General features: G+C 40.6%; 2 protein-coding genes across 2 annotated transcripts; one reads left to right on the top strand and one right to left on the bottom strand.

The window, feature by feature from the left end:
* The first annotated feature begins 1,511 nt into the window (after positions 1-1,511).
* Positions 1,512-14,152, top strand: LOC134623164 (solute carrier family 22 member 13). Its single transcript, XM_063468364.2, has 10 exons — positions 1,512-1,970; positions 5,062-5,165; positions 5,937-6,091; positions 8,742-8,910; positions 9,058-9,172; positions 10,976-11,082; positions 11,177-11,388; positions 11,487-11,595; positions 11,679-11,891; positions 12,055-14,152. Exons 1-10 carry the CDS (start codon positions 1,638-1,640, stop codon positions 12,155-12,157), a joined length of 1,620 nt encoding a protein of 539 aa, XP_063324434.1. The 5' UTR covers positions 1,512-1,637; the 3' UTR covers positions 12,158-14,152.
* Positions 14,153-16,055: 1,903 nt separating this feature from the next.
* On the bottom strand, positions 16,056-23,906 carry LOC135932402 (digestive cysteine proteinase 2-like). The gene is made up of 11 exons (XM_065469878.1): positions 23,745-23,906; positions 23,029-23,088; positions 22,853-22,945; positions 22,080-22,252; positions 20,857-21,118; positions 20,571-20,766; positions 20,278-20,471; positions 20,106-20,197; positions 17,884-18,045; positions 16,657-16,846; positions 16,056-16,571 (listed from the first exon to the last, which is right to left on the bottom strand). The coding sequence occupies exons 1-11, from the start codon at positions 23,788-23,790 to the stop codon at positions 16,384-16,386; spliced, it is 1,656 nt and encodes a 551-aa protein (XP_065325950.1). The 5' UTR covers positions 23,791-23,906; the 3' UTR covers positions 16,056-16,383.
* Between the last annotated feature and the right edge of the window lie 2,522 nt (positions 23,907-26,428).

Below are 26,428 nucleotides of genomic sequence, written 5' to 3'. Positions count from 1 at the left end.
TGATGACACACAATTTCAGTTCCCAGCAATCCTCAGTATTTTCTTTCTATTTGATCAACTGCACAAGTGAGAGACGGGGTAACTTAAGTAAAAACAGCCACTCAGGTCCTCTTTCTCACTGTTTCTCAACCATTTTTCATCCTGTTCTGAAAGCCAGCTGCATCAGTGCAAACGAGTACGTCTGAAACCAGAGGTGCCACCCCTGCACCTCCATTTTTTGTCTCCACCAAGCATAAATTCTGTGATCATATCAGTGCAGCAATATGCAGAAATGACAGGAGGACAGATCCCCCTTTGAAATATTATATAGGCATGCGCTGTAACCTGTGGTGATTATAAACGCAAAACAAGATAGCCTTGCATTATCAACTGTAAAGTAAGAAGTGTGTCCACAGTTGCATTACTATAAGTCATTTGTTAAATGGTTTATCTTGGTGTTTCTTTATGATTCCTTTTCTGATTTCTTATGCTTTTATTTTCTAATTTTCCCAACTTGAGCCCCTGAAAATGAAATCTTATGATGTACTCTGGACTCCTCCACCGCCCTCCTTTCTATCCTGATGTTCATATACCACTAATCACTAACATTTCTCTCATCTTACTGTTTTTGTTTGTTTTGTTTTTTTATTTGTCCTGATCCCTTTGTGCTCGTCATTTTTCTGCCCCTCCCTGATTCTGAAGTTTCTTCCCTTTAAACAGAGTTCCTTCTCCCCACCGTGGCCACCGCCTGCTTGTCTCCCTAACACTTTATGGTCTTTACCTTTCATATCTATATAAAGCACTTTCAGGTGAATGCTGTGATAAACCCCGCATCCCCTCCGCTGACAGAGGTTTTGTGCCTACCATCGCATCAAATGGCAGGTGGCAGCAGAGAGCCTCTTAGATAACGCACAACCTGCTTTTTGCGAATTGAGAGCAGAGCTGTTGTGTTTGAAGGCTGTCTAACAGCTGAGTGCTACACCTGCATCCACGCAGTGAACGGCAGCACGTGAGGTTTACACGATTTCCACATTGAAGAGCTTTAAATCCGGTAATCTGTGAAACCACTGCGCCTCAGTGGTGGCCCGTGATTCTTACACTGAGTTTTTTGTTGTTTTGTTTTTTTTACATATGAGATGTGGTAGCGATGCTATGGCCCTTCCCCTATAAGTAACGGATACGTAACACCACACGCGCTCCCCGCTGCCATAATGTGCACATTTTGCACCGAGTGGAAAACAACACTGGCGTTTTGTTGGGTGCGCGATTTTACTCCCTGTGCAATATTTACAACGGAAGACTAATTGTGGATTTTTTTTTTAAATTTAATTTGATGCACTTGTTACTTGGTTTGAGTCTGAAAAACTTTGTCCGTCTTGGAGCATTTTAATCGATCTCTGTGAAGCCTCATCTGCAGACACTCGCTGCCCGTGAGGTGAGAGTGTGTTTGCAGGGAGAGGATACCTTCTTGAGCTCGTTTCAGTAATTGTTAAACAACTTCACGTGGACTGACCACGGCAGCACATGGGAATTTATCTTGTTTGTCTCCATACCACCGCAAACACCGCCTCAGTATCTGGTCGGTATTTACAACCATCTTCCGCCTCCATCTCTCCGGCTCATCCACTCCATTGGAGCCAATTTGACCTACATTTGAAATGAATTTCGATCAGATCCTCTCTGCCATTGGAGGCTTTGGCAGATACCAGAAAATTCTCTACATATGGATATGTCTACCTCAGATCCTCCTCGCCTTCCACATGCTGGTGAGCATCTTCACCGGAGCCACGCCGCCTCATCAGTGCCGCGAGGGCTCGAGTCCAGCAGCGGGGAATCAGTCCCTGTATTCAGCCACCCTGAACTTCAGCCTCTCCAACTCCTCCTGCTTCTCCCAGGATGTCGTGCTGCTGGGCAACGGCACTCAGCGCGTACCGTGCGGTGACGGATGGGTCTATAGCAGGGAGACTTTTGAGAGCACCATCGTCACCGAGGTACAGAAACATGACCATCTGGTCTGTTCGGTTTGGGCTGAAGATCAACTTTAGTCATTAATCAGTTCACTTTCATGCTGGGAAAAGAGGCGGAAATGAAAAAAAGAGACAAAAAGGTGTCAAATATTAGACGGTAGGCTATTATTTAATACTTTTTATTGCTTATATTACCTATTAAATACTTATTATAAGTATCAGAGTAAGGATTTTAATCTCACTAATATATAAAAAGACATATCCAAAGATCATTTGCTGCCAGTGTGGTTTTTAAGCTATGATGTGGTATACTTTAACCCAAAGTTGGGACTTTTTTGTATTACAGCAGCCAAAACTACCAGTGTTTAACACATTTATTAGACCAACACCTAGTGTAGCGTTTATGTCTAAATTAACCATATTGATATTTACCAAAATCATCTTCTTTTGTTTCTGCAAAGCCTAATCCAAGCGTGCTTAATTTTTTTTTATTTAAATTATATTTTTTTATGCTAAAATATAATCGTTGTTGTTATCCGTTGATTCCCAAATTTACTGTTTTATAAGCAGAAAAAAAGGGAAGCACTTAAAAAATTATATTAAGATGTCAAATTACGGTTATTTACTTGCATTGTTGGCCTATAATATGTGAAACACATGTAAAATCTGTCCCGCGTGAATGATATTAATTCGTTAAGTGCCAGAAAGAACATTTCTGTCACAGGGTAGAAGCCACAAAAAGTTTTTGGCAAAGTGACTTTTATCGATCTTTTTAAGTCAATGAGACTTATGTGACCAAGTGGGTAGCAGAAATTGCATCAAATATCTAGAAAGATATTTTAATTGGCCATAAAGGACTACACTGGTTATAATGTGGCAGTCACAAAGATACGAAGTTACATTTTGTTATGTAAGCCCTTTGTAAATTCTGTTCACTAAAGTCTATTTACTGATATAAATAAAGATATTACACATAGAAAACGCATAGAAACATTGGCAATCACTTTTCGGCAAAACCTGAATTTAGTGTTTTATGTTCCTAATAAATAACAATATAGTTTTCTTTTCTTTTTTTAGCCTGTTTTTGATAAATATGTCAAATATTTGTGTTGTTCTTATGACATGTGGTCACATCACAATGCTTCTTGGCAATAAATTTTAGCTTGTTTGTTTTCCCTAAAGTGATGCGACATTTGTCAGGAAAAAGCATTTGTGGGTTGAGCAGCAGAGTTGAGTATGTGGGTTGTGCCGTGAAAAACTTGACAAATCTTAATCGATGTTGCTAAATTTTCTGTGACCAGCACAACCACATTGTCTGCGACAAATACTGATTAAGACTAGGATGCCATGCCAAAGCAGTGTGTGGCCAAACTAGTGAGGAGGAGGTGCCAGGCTGTTGTGGCTGTGTACGGCTTTTCTACATGCTGCAGAGGCCCCTGTTTGATAAATGAATCAGTTGTTAATCTGCCAATATCTCTTGTTTCTTCACACTTCAATCATATAAGCCAATAAACAACACCAAACAAGAGTCACGATTTAAGAGAAGATTGGCAAGTTTTTCATGGGTGCAATCCACATATTCAGCTCTGCTGCTCAACCCACAAATGCATTTTTCTTACAAACGTGGCACCATTTGGCACCCAAATAAACTGGCTTTCCACTGGTATAACTATTATTGCCAAGAAGTATTGCTTCAACAAAGAAATAATCAACCAAACATACATTTCCTTATTTTTGTGCTAAATGCATGTAATAAAACAATATGGCAAAGCAAATATCTCAAAATCTATGGGAAAGAAAGGAGCTAAATAAGGGAAAACATGAATAAAATAAAAGTCAGATATGTAAAAATCTGAGAAATTTAATTAGAGTTATTTCATGAAAGACTGAGGTGATGATAAAGAGTAATGAACAGCACAGCAAACATCCACATTAACTTTCCAAAGGGCCTTGGAGCCAAAATAAGCAACTGGCTCCACTCACACCCTGCTGCACCCCTGCTGTTCACGGCTGCTGTTGTAATCATGCACAAATTAATCAACAACAGTTTGTATTATATTACATAAGAGTCTTCTTGGCATAAAGGTTCTTGTGTCCTTGATATTGTGCTGTAGTGCCACATATTTTCCTTGACTAACAGTCACTGTCTCAACTATAAAGGGATTCAGAAATGATTGGCATCATTTTGTACTGCTACCATATCCTGGACAGTTTTGTCACTTCAACATCGTGCGGATGTTCTTCTTGGACTTTGGAAGGTTCAGTTTGTGTGCAAGGACTATTTTATGTTATACGTTTAATGAGCCAGAACAGAAACAAATGACAGTGTAATTTGAAAATCATCAGTGTCTGGTCATTTACAGCGGGTCAGCTGCCATTTTTGGCAAGTATAGACTGATTTAATCATGTTTCCTTAGAGGTTACCGTCAATCTGACCCTGATGCAACCCTAACCCTTTCCTAAGGTCCATTTGCACTTGGAACTTTATGACAGTGCTTTGTTTTGTCCAATACCAGTTTGATGCCATACTCTATAATCAATATCAGCAAAGAGCAGCCCAAACACACAAGCAAATTTACTTTGACAATACTCTACATAGACATAGGTACTGGGCCAGATACAGCTACAGGATCTGGATAAACATGGAAACTCATCCTGTGAAGCTCCCAGTGCACAGCTTTTGTGCTGATGTTAATGTCAGCAGCAGTCTGGAGCCCTGTAGTTACTGAGTCAGCAGAGCGTTGGCAACTTTTCCACAATATGCGCCTCAGCACTTGAAAGGCCTGCTCTGTAAGATTATATGGTCTGCCACTTTGTGGATGAGTTGCTGTGGTTTGGTTCCTAAAAGCTTCCACGTTGCAATAATACCACTTTCATGTTATTGTGTAGCATCAAAGGAGGAAGAAATTTCAGGAACTGACTTGTTTCACTGATATCATCCTACTACAGTACTACACTTAAATTTATTGAGTTCTTTTACAAAAGTGAGGTGCTTAAGATTACGCGATGTAGCCCGATACTTTGCCCACAGAGTGTATGTCACTTGCATGGCCATTCACCAATACACAAGAAATAAACAAATGCACGAGGACTAACTTCTTTTTCTATCTACCAGTGGGACCTGGTGTGCAGCAAAGCTGTGTTCAACAACATTGGATCATCTATCTACATGTTTGGCCTGCTGGTGGGATCGGTGGTGTTTGGAGCCATGGCTGACAGGTAGGCTTTTCTCACTCGGCGCACAGATAGAACAAAGTGTCAGATCCTCAGCATCAAAGCACGACTGTAGGGGTGGCCACTGCTGGAGGCCTTTGCATGTGGTGACTGTATGTAAGGGAGCAGGTTATTTATTTGTTTCATCAGCTACAGATACACACGATAAAACTGTTCAGACTTAACTGTGTGACACTAAAAATCACCCATACTTTTAACATTGTTGTTCATTCTGTTTTTGTTTTTTTTTAACTAGAGACAATAGAAGGGTATTATCATCAATATCTTGGAAAAGTCTTTGAACTGACACAGTTGATCTATTGCAGAAAGACAAATGGGAGTGGGTCATGAGACCTGTGCTTCCCTTTTATTGACGGAGCTGAAAGGGTTAAGAAACTGAAGAGTGAAGGCTGCAGTGGGTGGTAGTGAGCAGGTAGCAATATGTGGTCTTCCTGGTAAGTTAGGGCTAAAGTGAACAAAAGGAAGCGTTTGCACCTGAAAAGAAAAACAGCCCAGGGAACAAACTGAAGTTCCCAGCTTTGTTACTAATTTTCAAACCTCAGGTTTTCTCTGATGAACATAAAGTTATAAGCACTTGGTTTCTGACAACTGCACCTCCTACACTAAGAACTAGATAAAGACTTAGTATTTTTGTCTTTTATGTGTTTCGAGCTTAGTGTGATATCTTTACTTCTGTTTCGTTGGGTCTACTGGTGCAAATCTTTAATAATGAGGGAGGGCTAACTCACATTCCTGTGTCCTCTCTCTGTCTACAAGGTATGGCCGACGTTTCGTCCTGCTGCTGTCCCTCGCTCTCCAGACTGTGTTCGGTGTCGCTGTGGCTTTTGCACCCAACTTCCCAGTCTATGTGATTCTTCGCTTTGTAGTTGGCACAACAATATCTGGTGTCATCATCAATGCTTTTGTACTTGGTACTAAACACATACACACACACACACACACACACACACACACACTCAAACCCTGCATGAGTATGATGATTTGAGGTTGCTGTAGTGGAACGTCAGCACAGAATACCCGACAGCCACTTACCTTCCTACTGTAATCATTGTAGTGTATGTATGCATATGTGTTGGGTGGGCCAATCGGAATGAAGCTGTGCACGAACATCGTCATGCATGGAGCAATTATTAACATCTATATGTTTTTAAAAATATTTTAAATAAATCCAAATTCTTTTGATTTTCATATAGATCATGTCTCATGAGTCATGTTCAACGTACGTTGCCCATTCGAAACGTAATGGTCACCAAGACAACCATAAATAAAGGATGAAAAATTTGAGAAAGTGCTGCTAGTAATTATAAGAAAGTGATGTTTTCATAAAACACAGTGGCTGATATATAATGTCAGGTTCATTTAAATGGTGACAAAAGATAATTCATTAATATTTTTTTAAATTGTCAATTATTTGACAATAATGCCATGTATGACAGGACTGACATTTTTGTTGATGCAGGATAGTGTGTTTATGTTTTTTAAATGTTGGTTAGCGTTCCTATTTTAATTTCCTTATTAAGACTTTAATTTTAAAGCAATATCAGATCAATAAGATGCATCTCAGACATTTAAGGATCTCATTTATTCATATAGAACTTTTATACTAAAAAACAACTTACATTTCAATATTAAATATTTAATTTGGTAATTAATTTAAAAATGAATTAAACTATTAATGTTATTATTATTTTTCAAAACTTTTCACACTTTTCTGATGACTTCAGGGTTTGTCATTTTCAGAAGTGTTTTTAATAAAGAACACATAATGACATACGCCTCAACAAAATAACTCAGAGAAATGATCCTCCTAGTCAGTGTTAAGACTTTTTAAGTTTTTATTAAGTTTTATTAATCGTCACAGATCCAGCACAGGTGTGTTTCTGGTTGAGTGTCCCAAAAGTGTATGTGTAAAAAAACACGTTGGTACCTGTTGTAATGTAATTACATTTACTTGAAATGAACATTAACGGTTACGACACTATTTCAAACCCACATAGTTTTATATTCTGGCTGATTAACTTCAGTTTTATTTACTCAGAGTGGAAACATGGAAACAGCTAACGAGGCTCTAATTAGATACACTGAGAGACACCGCTAATAGAAATTTATGGTTGGTGTCTGTGTGGAGTCTGAGGGATTGTGGGATTTGAGTCTATAAAGATATACTTGTGCACAGTTCTCTAAAACAGCCAACAGCGCATTAACCGACATTGGTGGCCCTGCAGATATGTTCACTGCTGACTGGTTGAAAGTATATATAAAAAAAAAACATGCGTGGGAAGCACAGACAGTATTTGCAGTGGTTAGTCTTTATTCTTTCACTTGGTTTCACTTCACTACAAAGAAGTTCTTATTGTCTTACAACCAGAGCCAGTATCAGCACAAACATGAATCATGAACAGGTCACAGCTCTGCGTGTTTTTGACACCCCTCTTAGGGAACAGTACACAGCTATAGCATGCTGATCAGTGGTTCCTGCAGGCTGCTGGTTCTCGCTGGATGAAATCAGTTACAAAGAGGATGCTGCACCATAAACCTCCTTCTGGTTTGAGATTACTGTGGTTCCCAGTCGTTTGCATGCAACACGTCAACTTATTTCCAGTCTGTGACTGCCAGCTGAGTGAATGGTGAATGGATTGGCTCTTTTATAGTTATAGTTAAAGTGTTCTACTCTACAAGCACCTTTTTCTACATCTGCATCTAACATTCACACTCACACTCTGATAAATGCACTGGGAGCACATCAGGGTTCAGTACCATGCCCATTGCCCAAGGACTGGAACAAGAACACTAAACAACAAGCCCACCGATTTGTAGAAGACCTGCTCTGCCTCCTGAGCCACAGTCACCCCATGGCCAAGGTGGCAGCAAGCCTTGATAAAGCCAGAACGGTGACTGCAACAACCTGCCACTGACCAAAGCAACCTCAAGGAGGTTTTTGCCAACCCGCGGAGTGATACACATTTTTTCCTTGTGACCAGCGGTTGCCAGGTTTTCACTGAATGGGTCCGGGCTTGTGTGACGGGGGTTTTAGGAGTCTATTTCTCAACAACTGCCAGCAACCTGCAGAAACCACTCAAAAACTAGTCGAAGAATACTCACATTTCCCTCACGATTGGTTGGTGCCAGATTGTTACAGAGCAGCCTGTGTGACTATGGCCTTACTCACTTAACCCTTGTTACACATCCAAAAAAGCAGACAGGTTATATCAGGTGATTAACGGTCACAAGATTCATGGTCACATGACTCAAAACCTCATAGACTACTAATGCACCACCATGCCAGACATTTAAGAGCTTGTCTAGCGTTTTCCTTATTTTCACCTGAGTTCTCATACAGTTATTTTTAGTGCTAAGTAAACATGACAGAACTTTTAGATGTAAGTTCAGGCTTTAGACAGTGCTAGGCTCTCCTCATCTTTATGCTAACAAGAAAGGAACACATTTGTGCAGACCTTTCATTATCTTCAGATATGCAAATAAACTGGTTGAAAGCTGTTTTTGCAAAACCCTTGCCACCATTACCCACAATTCCTCTCCTCTCCTTGCTTCGTTCTACAGGTACTGAGTGGACATGCACCAAGAGACGCATGCTGGCTGGTATCATCACCGACTATGCCTATGGCCTGGGTTATATGCTGCTAGCAGGAGTAGCATATCTTATAAGAGACTGGAGAAAGCTGCAACTAGCAATATCAGCCCCGGGCTTCCTGCTTAGCTTCTATATATGGTGAGAAATTCAACTGACATCTGAATATAAAATCTGCCCTGCTCAGACATGAAAATACACCTGCATTTCTATGAGTGTCTTGCATGTTTTCATTCCTCATTTTATCCTTTTCTCTACCTCTCTGTTTGACCTCTCAATGCCAATAAGGGTGCTTCCCCATTCTGCCAGATGGTTGTTGGCCAACAACAGGAGAGAGGAGGCCATCGCTCTCCTTCGCAAGGCAGCGCTGGTTAATGGTCGTGTCTTACCTCCCACCGTACAGGTGTGTGTGTTTCAGGATCACCTGGTTCAAAAACAGTGTTTGTGACAGTGCTTGGCTTTATTTTTATAGTCACGTTTCTGCTGTTTCCTCTAAACTGTAAACTCTCACAAAAACCTCGTACTCCTCCAGCAGCGATCGCACACAAACCTAACTGCGTTTCAGATCACACACCAGTAGTGAGCATTCATTACACGCTACATTAAACCAAGGGAAAACAGTGAACAGGGCATGTTGTCCTGGAAGCAAATGTTTGCTCCTTTGATCCTCATGTAGCCGCGTGCGATTCTGTAACAAAATTAAAAGAAAATAATCACAGAGAAACCTCCTCCCCTTACAGTTGCCTTTATATCAGCAGCGTGATTACTGAAACATCTGCACACAGTAAACATGTTGACCTCGGAAAAGCCGCAGAGATTTCGTCGTCTTCATCATTTCCATGTGAAAAAGAAAACAAAAAGCCATATTAAATGTTTTGTTTTGTCTCGTAGGACTCATGCTGCAGTTCTCTCATGAAACGGGTCCCTTTGGCATTTTTATCTTGCAAGATATTCTTAAGAATTAAATATGAATCAAGTGAATGCTGAGCTTCCTGAGGAAAATGAGACAATCACGAAATGAGGAGTACAACTTTATACAGTAAAACTTAATAAATAAATAAATACATATATTTCTAAGCTAGTTTTCAAAGCTGAATCCTCTGATTTGATGATGGTCACATGAAAGCTGAAGGACTTGAGGTTTTGTGCTGAGAACACTGTTTTCTTGATTTTTTTAAATGCAGCGTGTAATGCATGGTCAGGATAGCTGGGATTTTCACTGGCTGTTTGCTGAACACGTGCAGGTTTGTGGCACAGATGAAACTTCAATAACTGGGTGTCACGACCCACAGCTGGTGATACACTATTGCAGTCTAGTGACGACCTTCCAGACGAATCAGCAGTCTCCCCGTTACCGTGGTTTCATGTACAGAGCTAGACAGAGAGATACACAGTAACTATATTGTTTGATCAACATGTAAAAAGGCTTGAATTAATTCACTTTATATGTAATGAATATAGAATATATGCAACTTTACCTTTTCGAATGAAATTACAAATAAACGTAACTTTTCCATGAATTCTAATTCAGTGCTATCAGGCCAGTAATGATCCAACAATATCCTGTATGTGGCTGTGAAAAAGGCCATCCTGCTTTACTACTGAGTATTTTATGTACTTTAAATATATTTTGATACTAAAACATGTTTTATTATTAATCATGTACAGGGGTTTAAATTGAAATTGTTAGGTGGGGAACCCTGAGATAGATGGAGCAGTGCCACGGAGGGGGGGGGGTGTAACTTAAATAAGTCACATGATGATGTGCACTGGGAGCTACTGTACAGTTTCTTTGTGGACAGCCGGTGATCAGCTGACCTGTACTCCTGGTGTTGTTGACTCAGAGGTTTACTGCTCCTTGTGGATTTAGCTAAATGCATTCGGCAAAGATATAAGCAGTCGTTACATGAGCCATCATGACTGCTTAAAGCCAGCGTGGCTAAAGGCACCTGTACCACAACACTGCTAAGTACTAGATCAGCCTACACATAACTGTATGGGGTTTGTAAGCTGAAGCATGCTCCACACCTTATAAAAACATTTGGTTTGAGGATTTTTAATGTAGCACTTAGATTTAAATATAATATTTTGATTTAACATTTACAGTACATCAAGTAGTGTAGGGATGTTTTTAATGTACAGGTAAAATGTAAAATCTCTGAAGCCTCTTTTGTGGTTTCTGATTCATTTGTGGCGTCACCATCAGGTTGAGAAGTGTGAGATATCGGTCGAGGGGAAGAGAAGTCACTCGGCTGTCGATCTGGTACGCACGCCTCAGATGAGGAAAAGATCTCTGATCTTGTTCTATGTTTGGTAAGACTTTTTGTCGTGATGCTGTCATTTTCAGCAGAGACAATGTCTCTGTAGCTTTTTACCACCCCTCCCTTTCTCCCCTTTGAAATCACAGGTTTGTGAATGTGCTGGTCTATTACGGTCTCTCACTGGGCGTGTCCAGGTTGGGGACAGACCTCTACCTGACCCAGTTTGTGTTCGGGCTGGTTGAGATCCCAGCTCGTTCTCTGGTCCTCGTCTTGCTGCCCTTCAGCCGCCGTCTCACTCAGAGTGGCTTTCTGGCAATCGGAGGCCTCGCCTGTCTGCTCATGCTTGCGGTGCCTGCAGGTAAGATGGAAACTTGCTAAGATGCTTTTTTCTTCCTCAAATAACTGATATTAAAATTTATTGCATCACTTGAATGGTTTTTCTCCTTCCGTCTGCAGATCATCCTAATCTCCTGAGTGGTCTCGCCATGGTAGGGAAGTTTGGCATAGCGGCGTCGTTTGCTGTGATCTATGTCTACACTGCTGAGATATTCCCCACGGTGCTTCGGTGAGACTTTTGTCCTAATCATCAAACAGTTATCTCAGTGATGCATTCCTGAAACTGTCTCTTTTCCCTTGCTGTGCCAAAAGGCAAACAGGAATAGGCGTATCCTGTATGTTTGCAAGGATGGGTGGTGTGCTGGCACCCATTATCAACATGCTGCATAACCACAGCCCGGCCACACCCCTCGCCATCTTCGGCATCTCCCCGCTTCTGGGAGCTGTCCTAGCCCTGGCCCTTCCTGAAACTGCCGACAGACCTCTTCCAGACACAGTGGAGGATGCAGAGAACTGGGATGTTAGGTAATTGTTTAAAAAACTGCTTGCTTCTGAGCAAAATACAAAAGAAAGGATGAAAGTAAAAACGCAGGTTAGCAAACTTTAACACACAGTCTTCAATTTGAACTCCAAAGCACATGAAACCTACAATTATGAGTGTCTACTTTTTGTTATTCCTCTCTCACAGGACACCTCCAACCGAGGAAAACCCAGAGATGCATGAAGATGATAGCCAATCAGGACGCAGCACAGAGAAGCTGGAGTTATGCAATCTGGCAAGCCACACCTAATGCACAGCCTCAGCTTTGTTGCCAGAAATACTACTTTTCACAAAACTCTCTATGCAATTACACGTCAGGTGTTTGATTCTGAGCAGAACATATTTCAAATGGGGAAAAAAAGCACCGAACAGTCAGAAATATTTGTGTTTTACAATCTTTTAAATCCATCAGAGATTTACACCTTTTACTTGAGGTTTGAATGTGGGTCGGCAGAGTAATAGCTCCTATTAGGATTTTGCATATGTGTATATATTCATCCATGCATGAGAGCACTCATACATCACTTCCCTGCCACCAGACCATCTGCACCGCCTTTTGGGTGAAAACAATCAGCGTAAAAGTGTATTATTGTAGGGTCTTTACATCAATATAAAACTGAATTGGATTGTTCTGTAAGTATGTATGTCATTTAAGTCAAATTTAAAGAGTAAACAGTCACATTTGTAAAATCTGCCAGTTTAATAATAACTCTATAGCAACAATGAAAACGCAGCAAAAATTAATTTAATCTTCTCCTGTAAGTAAGTCGGCTAACAGTTAGCTTGTCAGACATGGCTACAACAAGCTAAAGCGACTTCCTCTCTCCTTCTGCGACACTCGTTAACTCCAGAAACTTCTTGTAGAACCACATGCATTAACTTGAAGTAATAGTTCTCTGTATGTCTTTCTCAGTCTACCACGTTATCGTGGAGGAATTCTGGGATATCTTCCTTACAGCGTTGTTTCAGTTCATTGAGGTTTGCAGGCATTTGTTTATACACAGCTCTGTTAAGCACCTGCAACAGCATTTCAATCAAATTGAAGTCTTGACTTCAACGGGACCATTGTAACGCCTGGATTCTTTTCATGTTCAGCCATTCTGTTCCTGCTGTGCTGTTACATGACCATATTTGGGTCAAACGTTAGCTGACGGACAGATAGTCACACATTTGACTTAAGATCACTTGTGTGTACAAAGGAGTTCATGGTCGACTCAGTCACTGAAAGATGCTTAGGTCATATGGCCAACAGGAAGCCTGAATCATCACCCCTCCACCACCGTGCTTCACAGCTGATATGAGCTGTTAGTGCTGATATGCTGAGTTTGGTTTTTACCAAAAGATATTCTTAAGAAGTGTTGTGGTTTGTTCAGATGTTACTGTGCAAACCTAAGCATTGGTGCCATGTTCTTTTTAGAGAGGAGATGTTCTCCTGGTAGCTCCTCACAAGCAAGCGACTTATTCTGTCTTTTTTTAATTGTACTGTCGTGAACTTTAACATTTAACATTCTAACTGAAGTGTGTAGACTCTGAGATGTAGCTCACGTAGCTGTTTTTTGCAGTTACTCTGAGCATTGCCTGGTCTGACCTTGGGGTCGGATTCGGTAATGTGTTAACACACACCTGAATGCACCAGACCATCAAACGTCTGCTTTTATAGAAGTGGTCACGCTTGTTTTTAGTCAGTTAAATAAACTGTGTTCTATTATCCTCTTAATTGCTTTGGAAGTTTTAAAGGTGTACTTGGGTCTTCACGGGCAGCGTGAAGTCCAGTGAAAACTTTCTGTTTCACGTGACTGTAACGGTGCTGATTGTTGATCTGGGCATAGGCCCACTGTGTGCTGCGTGCTATAAATTAGCAAAGATCTCCGGACTGTGTTTCGCACCACTTAAAATTAGGTATTGTTTTCACTGGGTGTGCGGTTGCTGTTCAGGGCAAAATCCCTGGACACGCTGTTCTTGTGATTGTGGGGGGCCGAACGCACAACTAAACGTTATTTAAAGACTGGAGAAGAAGACTAGCAGACTGCCAAAGGCAGCACACCTATTCTCCAAACATTATTACTGCATTTTAAACATTTTGTTCAAAGAAACATGTTTGATATTTTTGTATGAAAGTGTTTTTGTTTTGGGCATATGTTGGTTGTAGCACAAATTTATATTGCAAGCAACTGCCTCATCCTCGTCTCAAGCCAAGAAAAATGAAACTAGTCAAGAGAGACTGCATGCACTAATGAAGCCTTTTGGTTAGACTGCTGTATTTAATACATTTGGATGAAAAAAAAGATTTGACTGTTATCAGCATGTGGAAGAATATTTGATTTCAGCATTGTTGTTGTTGTTGTTGTTTTTAGATTTGTTCTCCTTTTATTATTGTCCAATACAAATGGACTGCAGCATGTATCAATGATAACACTCAATGAGTCTTCACAAGCAATCAAGGGCTGTTATTGTTATGAATTATAGAAGAAATTCGATTCATGTATCGGATGCACTTGAATGTGCAATATGATGCCATACAGTCCTGTGAAGAAGTATTTGTGCCCCTTCATGATTTTATTTTTACACATTTAATGAAATGATCATTTAAAAACTGCATTTTGTGTTTACTCTGGTTATCTTTGTCTAATATTACAATTAGTTTAATGATCTGAAACATTGTGACAGATGAGCAAAAAGAAAAGAGGGAATCAGGAAGCGGGCAAATACTTTTACACAACACCGTATGTTTGTGCTGTTACTCAGACAAGCATTTACATGTCCAACTGTAAAATGTAAATAGAAATAAAATGCAATGATTACCAAACCTCATAAACCCACATTTGATTGACAATAGAATATGGAAACAATATGAAACATTCAAACTGAGAAAAAAATGATTCTAGCTGCTCATCCATCCTGAGTCTTTATATCTTGTTCTCTTCATGATGTGGCAAATGCTTTCTGTTGCTGGAAGGTCTGGACTGCAGGCTAAATTCCAAGAAAAAAATGGAAAAAACCCCCAACATGTTTTACATTAAAGTGGCAAATTTATGAGAAAAATGGCAAATTTGCCAGGAATAACACAAAAAATAACCTTTTTCTTAGATGACCTAATTTAATTATACTTTTCAATTGGACTTTGCAATAAAGAAATCCTTGTGATTTAAGTTCAGAATCACCACATTTTCAAAAGCGTCTGAGCTTCAAAGAGTCGTTGTCGTGAACTGCTATTCAGGAGAAAACACACTGACTTGGATGAGGTAACAGCCTGTGTGTGAAGTACTACAGCACAGTTGATATCTTGAGGACTTGTGGTACATCAGGACGCAATCCAACAGATTATTAAAGTATTCAATCCTCATGGTTTGAAGGATTGAAAGCACTGTAGGCTCGATGTTCTCTCTCAGATTTGCCACTTTAATGTCAAAAATCTTGAGTTTTTTCTCAAAATTTTATACCCACCCTGCTTTTTTATTTTGGGCCCTCATACGTATGTATATGCCATTCAGCACTAAAGGTGCCTTTTCAGATGTGTAAGCTGCCAATTGCACAGCCCCTGATGCACTCACACACTGTGAAAGACGCAGGATTTATCCGGGAGGACATGACGCTCATGTTTTTCAAAAGGAATTTCACATTTCTGACCACAGAGCAGTTTTCCAATTTTTCCGGCATCATCAGAAGACGGCATCATTTCTTTATCATGTTCCTGTATGACTTCATATTTTTGTGACCTTCCATCAATTTTTTTAAAAAGAAAAGAAAATAGTAAAGTCAGCTGAAACACTTGATATTATTTCTATGTTCCATTGTGAAAACAATTTGTTGTAAAAATTTGTGTAGATTTAAAAAAACATACTAAATTCCTGTTGCAAAGAAATTAAAGAAACCGATTGTATAAATGTCGATATGCATGATGTGAGAGTGCACGCCTTAATGCTGACCACAGCATGTGATGTTAGATGTCAGCACAAATGCAACTTCTTTTTATAGCAGGAATAATTTGTCTGTAAAGGACGAGTGGAAATTTGTGACTTACCTGAAATAAGGGCATTGAGCCAGTGTGCCTTGAGCAGTAAAATTTTAATGACTGAGTGAACTTGTTCTGTGTGTGTTTGTGTGCCACCAAGTAGAAACAGACAAAGCAACGGAGTTAATAACTTCCTGGGACCAGCAAATTTATTTAAATTTGTTTTCAATAAAAATTCTGCCTTCCAGCAGCAATTAAAAAAACTAACATCACAGAGACAAAATTGATTATCGGGACGTAACACTTTTTACTTCACAATGATCCAGTTTGTCTTGTTATCAATGCAACACACTGTAGTGCTGTCTCCTCCCAATCAGGCCGTCATGTTTAGTTCAGTCCACGATAAGTTCTTAGGATTTTTTTCCCCATAAAGCTGGCCTAACACACACATCAAGATTAAGTGTAATTCAGCAGTCATGAAGTGGCATCAACAGCAACATAAAGGCTTTAAAAGAAGACACAGTCTATGCCAGTGTAACATATGTAGCATCAGTGGCAACACCACAGTTGTTGTCCTTCATAGACATGAGGATGTAGCCATCATTGCCCCAGTATGTGGACCAAGAGTTCTTGATGAGCCAGTATGGCTCTCCATTCAGGGTGCCATATCCCACTGCAAGCACAGCATGGTCCAGATCATCCACAGTGTTCCCTGAAAAACAGAACCAGCGAGTTACGTTGTTGTGAGCGTGAAGGATAGTTGTAAACGTAATCACTGGGGAAAGAAAAAAACTCACCACAAGCAGGTTCGTAGTAGACGCCGTGGCTGTAGAAAACAAACGAGCGGTGTGATGCGTCGATACTCACGGCTACGGGGCCGTTTTTGAAGAGCGCTTGCTTGAGGGCCAGCTGATCGCCAGACGTGACGTTCGTGTAGCTCTGGATACGTGCGGTGAGCTCGGATGAGTTCACGTGGCAAAATCCGTTCTATTCAGAGAGAAAAAAATATTTTTAAGAACTTTCTCACAGCTTCTCGAAATCCTCTTTTGTGTTGAAATCCACTGTTAATAAGGAGGTGCTGTCCCAAGTTGGTAAATGAAACAAGCAGGCAGTTATTCTGCTGGCTTGTTTTTTAAATATAAATTTGTAGGTTTTGCTTTAACGTTTAGGGAAGAATGTATTGAAATGAATCATACACATGTGATTTACTGGGGTTTGTGGAGGGCAAATTAATGGAAAAACAATCCATTATTTAACACAGAAAGAAAGTTTGATGTTTTGCTCCTGTTGATTCTATGATAGCTGCAAGGAATGTTATTTTATTTGGAATACCAGAGGGGAGGAATTATTGGAACAAAATGTGAATCTTTGTTTGGGTTCTGAATATTTCTGGACCTTAAAATTGCTGTTTTATTACAAAGGAAAACTTAACAAGGAGCACTGAAGAGAGTGGTAGAATAGCTGCCCAGTAAAGGCAATTTATACACACCACCAGTTGTCATTTCAACTTGTCATCCACCTCTGTTTTTTTGTGACCTAGCACATGTGGTGCAGCTGGGTTAAAGACATGAACAGACATCACATAGTTTATTTTTAAATACATGTATAATATTTAATACTACTCTTTAACAGCAGATCTATGTCTGCTTAGTTAGAGCATGCTAGATTTATGACTGAATTTTGCAAAATACTGTTCAGGTGTCGCTACTTTCGGGTGACTCCGGAGCAATTTGGGATAATCACGGGTCACTGGAAGTCAGTCTCTTCCGTTGATGTTAATAAATACACAGTTATACACAGTGGGGCAAACTGACAGTAACTTTCCGAATGCTTTAAGTATTTAAGAGACACATGAAACAATCTCTGGTCAAAAGCTTGTTTAACTGTAAGACAGGCTTCCTGAGCCTGAAATCAAACATGCCGTTAATGCCACAATTATAAGATTTGTAGAATTACACTATTAACGTCGTGAAACGGCTCAAGCTCTTTTTAATTTTTGATTTGTTGTTGTGAAATCATCTCACCATTCCCATGTAGGCGCCATATGTTTCCATTGTGGCGATGCCTCCGTGCTTCATGATCCACTCGTACGCTCTCCACTCCTCCCCGCCATCGCAGCCGTTATTACCGAAACCCCAGGAGCAGTCGATCAGCATCTGCTGAGACAGAACCTGCAGGGAGCCCGTCTGAAAGACACGAGCAAAAGTACGATTACACTCGGTATGATCATCAGCAGCCTGCGCTTACTCTGCACTAATCATGAATCACACTGTAATAAAATGCAGACATTTTAATCCACTGATCCACTTTATTGACATTTGATTATATGAAACACAAACAAGACAGCTAAACATTTATAATCGGCTTTCATTCCTACACCATTTTTACTCCAGCTGCAATCTACAGGTTTCTAGGCAGATGCTGTGAGATCACGAAGAACTAAATTCAAAGCGTGCCCCCCCACTGAGTGGCTCTGTTTATGAACCTGCCCGTGGGGAAAGGGTCACTGCATCGCTCAGGTTCAAAGGCGACCTGCTGCAGCCTCACAGCAGTACTTCCTCCAAGCCAAACCAAACTGTTCTTACAATTACTGCAGAGCAATTAGCAGTTCAAGCTGCTTTACCTCAGTGAGAAATGTTAAGGTTATTACACGGATGAATCCCTTACATTTGTATATTTATACATCGCTAAACAAGAAGTAGCTACAGAGACCAAAACCAGACCTTAAAAACATGTTTTGGTTTAAAGTTGGACATTTTTACATGGAAGTCTATCACGACCACTGACAGTGTGAAACAAGGACGTAACTACCACAAAGTTACCTACTGCATTGTGAAATCTCATTGCAACATCATCTTGGTGTTTTGAACCACATGTGACAGCGAGGGGTAATCTGACCGTGAAACCGCGCTGATGCCGAGGAGCATGTCCTGGATAATCCTCCTTTCTGACACTTCAAATGACTAAAATTTACAAAAAGGATAAAGATTTATGGGCTCTTCTCCTACAGACTTTTATAAGGCAGGAGTATTTTTAAAATCACAGATATCACCTCCCTGGTGGCTTTAAAAAAGAATAAACTTGCAGTTGCTTCACTTTTCAGACCCAGAGGCTCTATCGATCTTTTATATTAGAGTGAATCGCCTTTGCAGCCAGTCTCAAGGGGCTCACTTCCACATTCACTTTACTTTTCGATCCTGGATTTTGGTGTTCGTTATGTACTTTGCATTTTCTGATCAGTAATTTAAAACTAGATGTGTAAATAAATACTAAGATCAGATTTTACTGATACTCAGTGGGAAATTTCCAAGCTTTCCAGCAGCACCTTAAGTATACTGCGATGCAAAAACATTTTACTTCAGTAAATGTTTAAATGTTGTTACTGCACTGTGATGAAGCAGGAGCTTTAATGTAAGTATAAGACCTGAGACTGCCTCCATCACTGGACCTCAGCCTAGGAGTTACAGAGCTACAGGCCAGGGGCAAGACACATAATTAAGAGTCTCCTATGTGAGGGAGAGACACAGAATTCGGTCACTTCAATGGGGTGCCGTCAAGTCCCAATAAACTGATCCTATGTTTGGATCAAGTTGCTAGGCAACACGGGATAAGGAATGCCTTTGAGCTCAGCTTTCTACGGGATGGAGGCAGCCCAAAGCTGACGTCCCCTCAGATTCATTCATTCACACAGACACACACACTGTACAGCCCGTCCAACACGACTGAAGTTACACAATGAATCTTCCTGTGGACCTGCCCCCAAAAGGAGGGCTGCACTTCAGAGAGAAGTTTGTTTGTTTGTTTTTTAAAAAAGGTCAGTAGACTCAAACAGCGGCACTACACTGAATAAATGTGACAGACTGTCACATCTATCTAATTTACAAATGGTTATTTTTAATTTTGCAAATGATTCTGCTGGTTTTGTCACAAAGAATCTATATCAGTCCTGCACCTTGAATGATTTGCATCTTTGTATTTTATTAATTTCATTGGGCGTATTCTTCTGCCTGCACGAGCCACTTCCATACAAGGAGTATTAAAATAAAACCTAATTTCTCCCTAAAACATCAGAAACTATAGATTTATACCAAACGTAAGTGCAATGGAAATAAACCCAAACAAGAACAGATGAAGCATCAAGCTGAGCATCTGCAGCTTCAAAGAGAATAGGGAAGGAGCCCCATTATTCGAAGACACTGGAATGGGGCCAAGGACTGTGCAGCAAGCTGCCTCCTATCCTTTTTACCTTTAAGAAGAGAGCGCCCTCTACTGCTCCAGTGGTGGCAAAGCTCCAGCAGGAGCCACAGATGGCCTGGTCCTTTACTGGGGTCACGGCGCCTGGGAGGCCAGAGTTAAGGTGAAAAAACAAAACTTCCTCACAGATGCATCTTTGGTGAATATTTAAAGCTTATACACACCATAAAGCCTCCAGTCGAGTGACTCGGGAAGATTTACTCTTTCGTAAGCTTTGAAGGGGAAGGGGAGCCCTCTGTTTGGGGTCTTTCCCCTTTTTCTTCCCCTCATGGTTGCCAGCTCAGACATGGTGCGATCTGACAGAGAGTTCAGAGCCAGAGAGAAAGACATGCCCGCTCTGTTCTTAGAGTGAATGTACCTAGAAAAATAGGAAACCAGTCAGAGACACATCGCTGAAAAACTACTGCTAAAGCTGTAGCCTCACAATTATTATTAAAGTATTAAATGCTGCTCTCACCGTAGGTTAAGAACAAAAGCATGCTCTCTCTTCTCGTGCTCCCTTTCATCGTTGTACTGCCGCTGGAACTTGTCCTTGAAATGGCTGAACATGCGCTGTGACTGGCCTGACGCTGAGGTGTGGATGAGATCTTTCATTGGATTGGCCAACATGTGGTGCTCCACTCCAGGACCCGGAAACCCGCCACAACTCATGCCTGTATAGAAACACAACAAGAAGGAGTTTTTGTTTTTCTTTTGTTCTCTGAGTCTTCCAAAAGGTCGAGCAGGTATATATTTACACAAACCTTCAGGCAGCAGGAAGACTTTGGGGTTCACCTCAGTGCTGAACTCCTTGTATTCCACCAAGTACTTGTCATAATGGGACCCCAGCAGAGTGTTGTATCCCATCATCTCATAGTGAATGGGAATGGGGGTGTCTTTTCCTCCATCTGCACCTCGCTCTGAATGTGTCACCCACAGTGTGTACGTGTTCTTCTTGTAACCCACAGTGGTCACATTCTGCCAGACTTCACACAGGGAACCTCTGTAGTACTCCACCCTCAGGAACTAAGGAGGGAAATGAACAACTTGACTTGTCAAAATAAAAGATAAAAACATTCAATGAAATATGTGACTAAGGTATAAATACTCATAAATGGTGACGGTTTGTTTTCCATTAAGACGTGCTCTTTAACTGAACTTTAATTTACAAAATGAACATGACACTGTAATAAAGATCTTATGACTTATGAGCCCATAAACTCATCAGAAAAGGTTTACTGAGGTAAGAGCTCAGGTAAGCAGTTGAGTCATTTACCTGTGTTTTCTTTTGCGGTTTTGCTGACACATCACCACTGACCATGTGATGTCAACTTGTTAACCATTAATACCATGTGTGACAATCATGGTGACAACATAGGGTCAAGTGAATGCGTCTACAGTGACACGGGTCTAGAGAGTGACCATCTGACAACCATCGAACGTGAGGAGGAAAATGAGTACTCCAAGACCAGCTGTGAATGACTGCTGGAGGCTGATGGCAGTTGCTGCAAAAATGACTGCTATAACCAAAGTCACACAGGCCTACAGACAGGTTAGTGATTTCCTGGAAACCACTTCTCACTAAAGAAATATTAGTATTCCCCCAATGTTAGTAATACTGGCAATGGTAGCATATTCCCATTTACTGGTCTGACTGTAAGTGAAGGGCTTATCTACAAACACTGGCGATCTACTAGAAACACTGCCAACTGGTTGGGGAACAGAAGTTTCCCTAGCAACCGGTGGTTGCATCATGTCCAATGTCGAGGTCAACTCTTAACCGATGTGTGCGTGACCTCAGTACACTCTGACTTCTTCTTGCAGTAGGGTAATTACCCCCTTCTGGCCATTAGAATGATAGATGTATACAGCTTTAAGACTTTTCTGCTTTGGCTTCTGTTTTAACAACCGGAGACTGTCTCATATATACACTTTTACTCATGAAGATAAAACTGAAAAGTGGAATAAAAAGAAATAAAACACACACCTGGAAGCCCTGCACATCGGGGAGCGCAGCCTGCGGTGTGACTGCTTCGTCCTTTGTTCCGTTAATCTGGAAGCACTTCATCACATTTAGCTCCTCTTCAGTGGTCTCAGGCGAGATCTTATAGGCAGTGCCATACTGCTGCTCTGAAGCTAACTGGTAAGTCGAAACCTGGCCTGTTGGTGATAAAGGATGTTAAAATTAGATATTATTGACTTCTCTAATGTTAATAGTACATTTATTTTGTTAATAGCTCAAGATTTCTAAATGAATATGCTATGTGTGGCTCAGACAAAACCTTTATTAGCTATAGTCAGGGCCTTTTGGCATATACACCAGTCAGTAGAAATGCATTATATCAGGATTCAATTTTATTATTATTATTTCATTACTACTTTGAATGTATTCATTCTTCCTTTTTCCTAACAGACTACAGTTATGTACAAGTCAAGATGATGATTTGTGTGATGGAGGAAAAACTAAATAAAGAGGAGTATTCATGGGTAAGTTTGCACCAGCCGTCATCAGCACTGTAAGCATATAAAAACACAATTTTGGGAACATAACCAAGGTACAAAGTCACATGCAACACGAGTCATCAGATTATGTTCATCACTCGTGCTTACTCTTTCTTCTTTCACTTCTTTTTTTGCGATAATGTTACAGTCTGGTATCGTTTCTCTTACACAACAGGCACTCAATTTCAAATTAGTGATTAGCCAAGCAGGGGAATACAGAATCTGCTTCAGGAGAATGAGCTGAAGGGGGTTTCTCACCGTGGTAGTAGTCTATTCGGCTTGATTTTGCTGTTAGGTCTAACCAGGCCTCAAATGGTTCCTCAATTTCAGCATAGGGCAGAAAGATGATTCCTGAAATGTAAATACTGAATGAAACATAACTTCCAACAAGGCCCAAAACATACTGTGTAACCCTCTGTTAGTTCACAGCTTACCTTTGACGTGATAGCTCTTTCCAAAATCAGGAAGGCTATGTACTGCCTTTGCCTCTGTACCTGACAATGAAGCAGAGGTGACAATACATATTAGTAATATAACTACAGAGCTGTGTGCAGCTGCAACAAGCAGCAAATAGCAAAGCAAGAAATGCTGACAACTATCCCTGGATATTTGCTATAACTGGTTACATGGATGCCACAAACACTGGTCATTTACAGACGCTTTCTTAAGTTCTCACACACGGAGCAGAGGATAAAACAGACGTTTGTAGCCATTTCGGCATTATAAGTTATAAAATTAGATAAACTTCTCATACCCCAACCTTCATTTTTTAAGTTTTAAAGTCCACTTTATCATAAAAGGAACAGTTTTAGCTTTGATAAATAATAAAGTTAGTTGTGTGCCGAATTAAAGAGTGGTTAGTGGCGCTCATAAATTAGCACTTCTCTCAAGCTAAAACAGGAAGACTTTAATGTGAAAGTTAAAAATTATCGTATGTATTCCTGCTTTACTGTATAGCTACTTACACCCAAAGATAGCCTCTTATTTAGCAAACTGAATGCTAATGTAAGTTTATTAACATGTCTATTTGCATGTAATGACTGCGTAACAAGAGCACCGAGTATAGCTACCTCCACAGCATGTAACGCTGGCTGACTGTAAACAGCTAACCTAAAAAAAAACCAAACAAATATGAAATGTAGTTCCTTACCAGCGACAGCGCACAAAAAAATAGCTGCAATGTACCAAAGCTGCATTTTTTTTATTCTGTATTCTCAGAGAGACAGTGAGAACAGCTGGCAGACTAAAGCCAAACCTCACAGAAACATTGCTCTGCGGACTTTCTTTAACCCCCAAAACAATGATTAAATCATGGAGAACGGTGCCTGCCCGGTCCACCAATCACATCGCGCCGAGGAAGTGTCTCCTCCAATCACAGTTTTATTTGCACACACATCATGTGAAGTATGTCATATGACTGTAGTTAACTAGATAATAGGAAAACAGCGGAAAGGGCAGTGTTTGTGTGAGCTACCACTGCGTTTCACTAAAGGCCGAGGCTTCCCCTTTTTGTTTGGAGCTCTTAAAATCTTTAATTCAATCAGACAAAAATACTTTGATTAGATAACTTAATTGTGTGCTAATTGTTTGTTAAATGACATTTACAACAGGATTAGTCAGAATTCCCTCTTGGGTTTTGTTTGTTATAGAGAAGGTTTGCTTTTTGTAAAGCTATTCTTTATATACAATCCTGTGCAAAAGTGTCAAGTCGCCCCATTTTGATTCCAATGAGCCAGTTTAAAAAAATAATAAAGTGATGTTGAGGATAGTCTTTCAAAGTTTTCTTTGGACAATAACTGCTTTTTAATTCACGTTCAGTCCAATCCTCATACCTGACTATTTCCAGAAGTTTTTAAAACAATTACTATTATTCATTTTTATTTATTTATTTTTATTTAGAATAGAATAGATAGAATAGAATAGCCCTTTATTGTCATTGTATGTGTAAAACGAAGTTGTGGGTGCTCCACACCAACGGTGCCAGAATAAAATATAAACAGTAGACAGCAGGAAAAAATAGCAAAAGAGGAAAAATATATACAATCAAGAGGAATATATTCGGAAATAAGAGAAAGACAGACATTGGAGAGCAAAATAGCTTCAAATAGTGGCCTGAGTTATGAGGGTCACACAAACCATGGCTCAGATTTGTGAGGTGGGTGTTTGTTAACAGTCTGAATGGCCCAGGGGAAGAAACTGTTACTGGGTCTGGAGGTGTGGGACCTGATTGACCTGAGGCACTGACCAGAGAAGCGGGTAAACAGATGGTAAGCTGTGTAAGGGTGTAAGGGCTCACCTATGATTTTCCTAGTTTTCCTGAGACAGGAGGATCTGGCAATGGTCTCCGGGGTGGCAGAGGGCAGCCAATGATTTTTTTGGGTGGTGTTGATTACCCTCTGTACAGCCGTCCTGTTCTCAGTAGTGGACTCTGTGTATCAAACACCCAGTGAGTAGGAGAGCATGCTCTCCACAGAGGAGCAGTAAAGGCCAGCAGCAGCTTCTGGTCCACATAATTCTTCCTCAGGACACGGAGGAAGTGCAGCCGCTGCTGGGCCTTTACCAGGGCGTTGGTGTTGTGGGTCCAGGTGAGATCTGGGGAGATGTGGGTGCCCAGAAACCTGAAGGTGGAGATAGATTCAACCCATTCTCCATTTATAATTAGAGGGGAGTGGACCTGTCTGTGTCTGTCCATTATGAGTTCTTTAGTTTTAAGGATGTTCAGCTTTAGGTTGTTTTCGGAGCACCAGCGGGAAAAGTTCTCTACCTCCGCCCTGTACGCTGTCTTATCTCCATCAGAGATGAGTTCAACCACGGTGGTGTAATTAGCATACTTGACAATGACAAGAGTTGGCTGGGTTGGTGTGCAGTCATAGGTGTACAGGGCGTGGGATCTGGTGCTGGATGACAGTGTATAAAAGGAGTGTATAAAAGGCCCCAAAGTTCATAGAATAGTTTACTAGTTTAGTTTATATTTAGTTTATAAGTTTATATAAGTTCATTTAATATTCAGTCTTCTGTCAGTTTGGGCCAGCCCACCTTCTAGTGACATCATCCGGTTAGTAAGGTGGGCAGTTTAATGGCGGATGAGCAGTGTTGGTCTGGAGGGGTTGCGCTGATTCCTGGGGAATGTTATGTGTGCGTAAATGACAAGTGAGTATTGACCTGTGTTGTATCTTGCCTTTGTTTGTGTCAGTACTGTAGTATGTTTACCATTTAGGAGCTAATGTAGTCCGTAGTCGGAGCGGTAGACCACGCACGCAACGCGTGAGTTCACCCTCATTTCATATGCTAACCTATGTCGTTAGCTTATCCTGGTTTAGCTTTGTTGACGCACGGCCGCTCGTATGTCCATAACGTCATTCCTGTGTTATCAAACCTTCTCTGTATGTTGTATGGGATGCTTGTGATTGTTTACTTTAAAGAAGTGGCGTTTGTAGCAACAATTAGGTACGAGGAATAATAAAATAGCGATCGTAGTTTGACCGGAAGTATGGTGTTCCCGCTTGCCCTTCACAACAAGAGCATTACGGCTGATTATAAGGGGGAAGCTTTTATTTTGTACAACTACCGGAAGTAGTTCCTGTGTACTGACGGTAACTTAACCTCGCACTAATGCGGTTTAGTTGTATAGTGTGAGTAGTTTGAAGTGTATTGTATTGTCTTATTTCTATATTTGTGATTATGTCAACTATGTTGGATCATGTTTATATTTGAGTGTTTTACTTGTCTATGCTCTTTATTGATCTTGTATTTCCATTGTTTATTTCTTTTGTAGGAAACCACACACACCCACACACATACACACCTATGTACACCTGCTGTGTTTACAGCCCC

Source organism: Pelmatolapia mariae, linkage group LG22 (genome assembly GCF_036321145.2).
Source record: "Pelmatolapia mariae isolate MD_Pm_ZW linkage group LG22, Pm_UMD_F_2, whole genome shotgun sequence".
NCBI lineage: Eukaryota > Metazoa > Chordata > Actinopteri > Cichliformes > Cichlidae > Pelmatolapia > Pelmatolapia mariae.
This window is presented reverse-complemented; position numbering and strand designations above follow the sequence as displayed.